Source organism: Arachis stenosperma, chromosome 5 (assembly GCF_014773155.1).
Source record: "Arachis stenosperma cultivar V10309 chromosome 5, arast.V10309.gnm1.PFL2, whole genome shotgun sequence".
NCBI classification, from domain to species: domain Eukaryota; kingdom Viridiplantae; phylum Streptophyta; class Magnoliopsida; order Fabales; family Fabaceae; genus Arachis; species Arachis stenosperma.
Genome location: NC_080381.1, coordinates 129,955,553 through 129,963,864, shown reverse-complemented (window position 1 = coordinate 129,963,864; position 8,312 = coordinate 129,955,553). Strand labels below are relative to the sequence as shown.

The 8,312-nt window shown below is 32.3% G+C and overlaps 2 protein-coding genes across 2 annotated transcripts; one reads left to right on the top strand and one right to left on the bottom strand.

The window, feature by feature from the left end:
• The first annotated feature begins 572 nt into the window (after positions 1–572).
• Positions 573–5,700, top strand: LOC130981414 (ferredoxin-thioredoxin reductase catalytic chain, chloroplastic). The gene is made up of 6 exons (XM_057905014.1): positions 573–792; positions 1,539–1,651; positions 3,794–3,843; positions 3,983–4,054; positions 4,734–4,794; positions 5,530–5,700. Exons 1-6 carry the CDS (start codon positions 690–692, stop codon positions 5,572–5,574), a joined length of 444 nt encoding a protein of 147 aa, XP_057760997.1. The 5' UTR covers positions 573–689; the 3' UTR covers positions 5,575–5,700.
• A 142-nt stretch (positions 5,701–5,842) lies between these two features.
• On the bottom strand, positions 5,843–7,306 carry LOC130981413 (zinc finger AN1 domain-containing stress-associated protein 12). The gene is made up of 2 exons (XM_057905013.1): positions 7,053–7,306; positions 5,843–6,491 (listed from the first exon to the last, which is right to left on the bottom strand). The coding sequence occupies exons 1-2, from the start codon at positions 7,158–7,160 to the stop codon at positions 6,006–6,008; spliced, it is 594 nt and encodes a 197-aa protein (XP_057760996.1). The 5' UTR covers positions 7,161–7,306; the 3' UTR covers positions 5,843–6,005.
• Positions 7,307–8,312: the final 1,006 nt, after the last annotated feature.

Sequence of the window (8,312 nt, the reverse complement as noted above, 5' to 3'; positions counted from 1 at the left end):
ACCTATTCCTAACGATACAAACTATATTTATTTTAGTTCTTGACGACTACCCTAACCATGGCTACATACACACATATATCTATAGGGGATTGCATCAAATTCAACCCAACATAACTAACCGCAAAGTCGGCTACCCCAGCATAATGCGAAGTCTCGTTTAGTCTGTTGATGTCTCCATCGTTACCAGTTGCGCGCCATCGTCGTATTTATTGATAATATGGTCAGAAAGAGGTAAAAGAGAGGAGAAAGTGGTTGAAAAGTTTAAATTGGAGCCAGTCAAACACTGTCAACCACATATATTTAAGTTTGGACGTATCTCGTTTATAATATACATGTGTCACGTTTACGTATCTTATCTCGTTTACACGATAAACAAGATACGTATAAAATTATCTCTTTTATATATGAGATAAGACAGGCTCACGGAAATGATCTAATTCAGTAATTATTACATTTATTTAATTTATTTAAATAAAAAATCCTTAATTTTTCTATTAAAAATATTAATCACCTGATATTTATTTTATAAAAAAAAAATAAAAAGGAAGACCATCAATAACACGTCATCATCATATAAATGAAACGCAGGAAGAAGCACAATATTCCATTTTATTTAGTCAGACTCACACAAACTTGGAAGCCACACACTCGGATACCAGCTCCTTCTGTTGCAGTGGAAACCGCCACCAATGACTTCCCAGGCTTCTTCTTCCGCCGCTGCCTTCGCTCTCCCTGTTTCCTCCGCCACTTCTTCTATCCGCCGCCGCAATCCCACTCTCGTTCGAGCCCAAGGTAAGTTCCTTCTTTTATCCTTATTATTGAGCCACTGATTCTACTTCCAATTTTCCACATTCGAATTGAGTTCTAGCTTTGGTTATGTTTAGTTGCTTCCTGATCTTGTTGCGAAAATGCTCTTTTTTAAGTTCTAACTGAATTTTGAAATTCTTATTTTTTATTATTATTTTAAGATAATTATTAGCACTCATTTTGTGAGGCGTGAAATGGATTTTGATTTTTTATGTCAAATCTTGTTTTTATTTCTATTTTTTTTCTTTTGTCAAATTTCAATGCTTTTTGGCTTTTGAATCTATAGCACAACTTGGCAAAGCTAAAAGTTTGTCTGCTGCATATCCATTTCACGTTTGTGGAGATGTGTATAAGAATAAGAAATTAATTGTATTTTCGTTTTTCAAACTAATTTTGTTAAGATGTTTGCTCAGCATTTACAAAATTTATTTTAGGTAAAATTAATTCTGATAGAATTAGGTTAGAGGCTTAGATTTGGTTTTCACAAACTTATGTTCGGCGGTTCCTCTAAAAATGATTATGGCAGCAAGTGAAGATTTTTTGCTTCAATTAATATTAAAATAAATTTTGGAGGCAAGAATTTCTTTTGAGACTTGAGAGTTAGGCAACAAAATTAGCAAAATCAATTTTACCATCTCCCCACTCTGTTCTGATTTTGTAATGGTTTTGACTTCAATTTGGTGATTTGTTAACATATTGCTTCTGTTTAAATAATTTGGTTGTTTTTCCAGTGGAACCATCAGATAAATCTGTTGAAATTATGAGGAAGTTCTCAGAGCAGTATGCACGCAGGTCAGGAACATATTTTTGTGTTGATAAGGGAGTCACCTCTGTTGTTATCAAGGTATATTATCTATCTTTGCCATATGAATTATATAAGTGAATGTGATGTAAACTTCCTATAAATAGTTTCCCAAGTTTTAAGTAGTGATCTTTGTCAAATAGATATCTCATAGTTCGTGCTCCTTATAGTTGTTGTCAATGAACTGTAGCTCAAGAAGCATCTTATTACCAATCATAAATAAAATATTCCTTTGGTCGGTGCTGTGAATCTTGATTCAGCAAGTCTTTGTTGGCTGATATTTTGAAACTTCATAACAGTGAGGTGAGTGAGTTCTGTTCTTTGGTTGGCATTGTTGCCTCTCAATGTAAATGAAACATAAGTATCACAATAAATTAAGAAAGAGCTACTTGAATTTAAACATTCTTTGTGGGATATACACTCATGAGGTAGTGTATTAGTGCCGGTGCAACTATGCAATTAGATCTATGCTAGGTACCTCGGGCATTACTTTCATAAAGTTTGCTACAGAGTGCATTTAGTGTTCTGAATTGTGCTGGAATTTACTTCGTGTTTATGTTCATATTTTTCAATTTTGCTTCTTAGGTTGTGAAGCATTTGATCATTTCATTTCTATTAGTATTAATAAGAAATAGTATGATACTCTTGTCAATGATACTAGAAGGCATTGTCTTCAGTTTTTGAGAATTCAAGAGTTTGAAAATGAATACTAGTTTTCTTAATGCAATACATTTCATTTCTATTAGTTTTTCTTGATGCAATACATTTCTGGTGCGGCTTTAGGGATCTTATATGAGTATGTGAGAATATAGTATGGCTGGACCAAATTTGACTTCTGCGTGCATCATATTGCTCCTTGCTTTGTAAATTTTGCAAGGATAATTATAGTTTCCTGCTCCTATAACAGAATTTTCTGAGAAAATAATATGATATCATGACATTTCACTATATTGATACTACAAAAAATAAAATAATAATAAATATCAGTAACAATGTTATGAAGGCACCCCTTCAATCATAGACTAGTGCATGCCACTCCCGAGAAGTATTATGTGTTGTAATCTACCTCTCCCAAAGCAGAACATGTTGTGATTGGAGCTTTTTATTTTCACTTCAATCAATTGAACCTATCTGTACAACTATCTCTTATGACCATGTTACCAAGCAGCTAGAATTGTCAATTAATTATGTTGAAATCATACAAATATTGATAGGCTTATTCCATATTGGAGAAAATTATCTCTGTGATGGATGAGATATAAGAATGGTGATGATAATTATCTAATCTGTGATATATCTCTACTCCTCTGTAAAAAGGGTTGAGACACACTAACTTTCTTCTGGTAACATTTTGTTTCCAAGTTTAAGAGAAGTATTTTAATGATGGAAGTCACAAATATTACCCCAAATTTTGTTAGTGATCCTGAATGTATGACTGGCTCATTCACCGAACAGCCATATTAATTGCTACTTAGAATAGTAGGGTGTAGTCCTATTACTTAGGGGCAGCAGAAGAGATTGACAATGAGAACAACAGTGGTGTCTTCGTATCCAGTAACAAGAGGGTGGATAATATAGAAGGTATTCCAATGGCTTGAAGTAGAGAGAAATTACTGGTGAAACTATTAAGAGATTTATATGTTAATGTTTAAATACGATAAAAGAAAATGTTGTCCAATCTCTTGAGCGCTTTGTGCCAACATAACCGAGTGGGGCAGGATTTTTTTTGCTATTGTTCATATTGACGAGCAAAATTTTCAAACTTTACTATGTCACAAGTTTAGGGAGCTATATTACCACATGTAAAAGCTTATAGGGGCAAATTGCACCATGCACATAGTATATAAGGCCAGCTAGTAGTAGTAAGGACAGTGTTTACACTAGTTCATTTTATGTGGAAAATGCAGTATTAGAAAAAAGAAAAGTAAGTGAAATTTAGGTTGCTGCAAATATTGACATGTTAGAATAGAAGTTATAAAATTTCTTGAAGCAGTACTATGTTCAAGTAATGAGATGCATTTTAGTTTTCTTATTTTTTTTTCCCCATTAATGAGATATATTTCAATTCTGAAAATGACATCAGAATGAATTTATAAATTTGCTAATAGATGAATGCAACTGATTTTAGAATTGTAATTCTCTCAAGTAATCTGTTCTTTTGTTTTTCTATGTATTTTGGAACAGGGGTTGGCTGACCATAAAGACTCATTGGGTGCTCCACTATGCCCTTGCCGGTAGAAACTTGATCTTTTAACTAGTTTTCCCTCATAATTTCCGTCTTTATCCTGTAATTCTGGCTGTATGGTTTAATGGATAATTTGAGTTCATATTGGTGTTTTTTAAAGTTTTTAACTCAAAATACTTGTGTTTTAGGCATTATGACGATAAAGCTGCTGAGGCTGCACAGGGCTTTTGGAACTGCCCATGTGTTCCCATGCGAGAAAGGTAGGAATATTTTTATAACTACTGGAACATATATGGCTCCTATGGTATTAACTTATCAAGTTCAAAGATATATGTTTAGAGCAAGCAAGTTTTTTATTACAATAAGATATTGTCTATCTAGATTAGATTTAGGATTGTATTGATAAAGATTCAGTAATCTGCTTGTATGTCATTCTTGGCTGTGGTTATGCAGTGATTATGCAAGCTAAAGACTTGCTAATTTTGCTTTCCCTCCTTCTATCTGTTGATCTTTTGAAAACAGAGATATTTATCCATAAAACAACTGTATCAAATGCACAAGTATAGACTATAGCCATGCAGTTGGTTTGCTAAACCTAATATATTGAAGAATCAAGATGTAGGTCAAAATAAACTCTGCCTTAAACTGTTGTCACCGCATTCTTGTTTGGTCACATTATTAAACTGGAATTCTTTTCATAGTTTCTGTTTTGATCACAAGCAGTGTCACTTTAGCTGTTCTGATTACTGATTAGTAATATGATGTTCTGATCCCCGGTGAAGTTTATGCTATAGAAGCCATCATATATTTTGTACTTTTGTTGTTCGTCAAGAAATGTGGATTAAAATATATGAAACTTACGAAACTTAGTTATGCCACCCAAATGTCTCACCTTGATTTTTTTTGTCACAACTCAGTTATTATCATTTCATTTGGCAGGAAGGAGTGCCACTGCATGCTCTTTCTCACTCCTGACAATGATTTTGCAGGCAAGGAGCAGGTAAGTACCTTAATTTCATTCGTTCTAATTAGGGATAGCAAAACTCCCTGAAACGTGGGGATCTCCATGGGGACTGCCCCAAATGGGGATCTGAAGACGGAGAATTTTCTCCGCGGGGATAAGGGGTAAAATTCCCCCGAAGCAGGTGCGAGAATCTGAACGTGGATTTTTGCCCCGTCCCCGCTAATCCCCGAATTACTAAATTTATTTAAATATTTTTAATAATTTTTTTAATGTAATTTTTTTAGTCATTTCCAATCTCTTCTCTCCATGACTATGATGTGTTATTTTATATTTTTGGACTTATAATCTTGGACAATACTCCATTTGTATGTTGTAATAATATTTTGTAATTTTTTAGATTTTTTATTAGAATTTTTATATAAATTATTAATATAAAGAGATGGAAAATAGGGTCTCTGTGGGAAATGGAATCCCTGCGGAGAATGGAAATGGGGGACAGTATTTCCCCACGGCGGGGATCAGGGTGGGAATGGGGAGTAAATCTGGGGGCGGGGACGGGGAGCAGGGAGGCATCCCCCGCCCCCCGCCCCTTGCCGGCCCCATTGCCATCCCTAGTTCTAATTTTGATTTAGGTTGTCATGAATCATGATTACATCATACTTTCTATGCTGTGTTCTTATTTCAGTTACTATGATTTCCCTCCTTGGAAGAGGTCTGTGTGTTTGATTTAGAATACACATATATATTACAACCAGTTTTGCTGCTTTGCAGGCAATCACCTTGGATGAGATTAAAGAAGCAACAGCAAATATGTAACAAGCTATTTTTATATTTAGCTACTTGTTACAAATCTGTATCTCTAAAACAAACAAGCAAAAGGAAAAATGTAATAATGCCTACCCAAAATCATGTGTAATATTGATTTTTTGTTCTTTCTGAATAGTTACACTGTATTTGTCCTATCACAAAGCTCATTCATTTTACCACTTCATTCTTTTGGATCTGATGTTAAAGAGCACCTATATTTTTACACCCAGTTTTGTGTTATCTTTTTAGCACATAATGATCTGTTATTGCCAAACCGTCACAATCAAAGTAATCTATTTCGAATACCAAAAAAAAAAAAAGTAATCTATTTCAACCTTGGAGAATGTACATGAAAGCACCACTTTCATTCCATGCCATAAAAACTAAAGCATTACATGGTCACATAAGAACGAATAAATTTCCAATCTATAATCCTCGTCTCAGTATGCCTTAACAGAAGGATTTCCAGGAGCTGAAGCAGAACTACCTCCCCCACTCTTGCCACACTCTTGTCCGTTCCTCGAGGCGAAAGCGGCCAAGAACTTGTTATTCCACCATCCACTAGCAGAAGCAGGAGCCGTAACCGACACTGACACTGGACTCGAAGCTGCTCTACCACAAGCATGATCCGCGGGAAAACGGTGCTTGAGGCACACCTTAATGTGGCAAGTTTTACACGTACTGGAATTTGAGAAGGTTAGAACCTCCTTGCAACGCTTTACAGGGCAAATTGGTTTCTTCTTATTTTGGGGGTCACAAGTTCCTGAGTTTTGGTGCTTCTTCAAGATGGCCTCCTCGTCCTGTCCTCCATGTCCTGTGGTCTCAATAGAAATCGAACATGTTTCACAAATTATGACTTTTCTGCTGTTGTGGTCGGACTTGGGGCAAGAATGGGACATGTAGGATCGGTGTTCCAAACAGAATACCTGTACAATTTATCACATTCACAGCAGTTTCTTCAATTTAAAGTGAACCATAAATGTGAATATATATCGTAGATCGTTTAAAATTGCAGCTCGAAACCTATAATTACGTCCCTAACTTTTAGTTTTATTGGTTCATGCAACTACATTATAATAGCAATTGGAAATCCATGAATTGTCTGCAATCTCTTCTAATAATATCAATGATTCAACCTAATTGCAAACGAAATTTAAAATTATCAATTAAATTATATGTAATTATCATACTAAAATTATTATATTGTTGAGTTTCAAAGTCTATACTTATATTCCTAAAAGTATTATACCAAAGAAAAAAAGATATTTGACATTAGATAATTTCTGTTTTTTTAAATATATTTTTAATGAAGAAAAAAATAAGTTTATTTTACGATATATATTCGTAGTTAAAAAACCCTGCAATTGGGCCAATGAATATGTCAAGATACAAGTTAACGGAGCAAGAGATGGAATATCATAACTAAAAAATAGGAAAGGTGTTCCAAATTTGAATTTACGTGTGAAGAGGCAAAAAAAGAACGGTACCTGTTTGCAGCCTTCACAGGTGAAAGGGAGAAAATCAAGTTGTTTACAATCTGGTTGCTGGCAGTGTTTACCCAAATCTGGAAAAGCTTCTGTGCCACCTCCTTCCATATTTTCAAAGCCTTTTGTTACTCTCTGATAATAATTGAAAGAAAGATAGAATTGAGATGATAAGATTTTTATGAAGTGAATAAGGATGGGAAACAGAACAAGAAGGAAACGTGTATTTATAGGTTTGGTATGTCTTGTGGCCTAAGTCAGAAAATATGGGAAGGAGATAACGAACCGTGTGAAAGTGTAAACAGAAGATTCCAGATAGTGGCGGGCTACGCCTACGCGCTCTCGTTTATATAACGGATCTATATTATTATTATTTTTTTATAATTATTTAGTGTTTCTATTCTGTTATGTTTTTGTTACCATTCTTTAAATTTATCACATTCGCACGGCTTCACTTTAAATAGAAACAACAAATCAGAGTATTTCTCTTTATCTAATTTTTTAATTATTTTTTTTAAAAGATAAAAATAATTTTATATTTAGATATTTTATGTAAAAATATTTTTTTATCAAATAATTATATTTAAATATAATAATATAAAAAAATTTATTTTTTATTTATTATGTTAAAAATATTTTTATAAATAAAAGAAATCTTTAAAAGAAAGATAAATTATGACTTCTAAAAGAAGATATTTTTTATTTTTTTTGTTTTTACTTTTAGGATTTAACTAATTTATACTCTATAAAATTATTATTAAGAATTTTTTATTATAAAATAATTTTTTTTATTGACTGTTTTTAACTGCAACTTCTTTATGCAGTTGGTCCAGTGATTGAATAAACGGTGTGTTTTGCAGTCCAGTTTCATATAATTTGATACGATTTAGATCGTATGGGTATACGTTTATTTTTTTTCAATTAATCCAATTTTACTTAAATAATTTAAAATAAAAAATTATAAAGTTTTTAATTTAAAATTTTAATAGATATAATTTAAATTAGTAATTTAATTTAATTTAATAAAAATAAAAATACTCATATTATTATATTCATATGATTAATTATATTTATTTAGTTTAAAAATATTTTAGCTGTTTAAAATTGTTTAAAAATAAGCATACTAGTATTATTTTTAAAATAAAAATTTTAAATAAATATATTCGTATTAAATTATTAATTTAAATTATATTTATTTAAATTGTATATTAAAAAATTAAATTATTTAAATAAAATTAAATTAATTAAAAAATAAAAATAAAC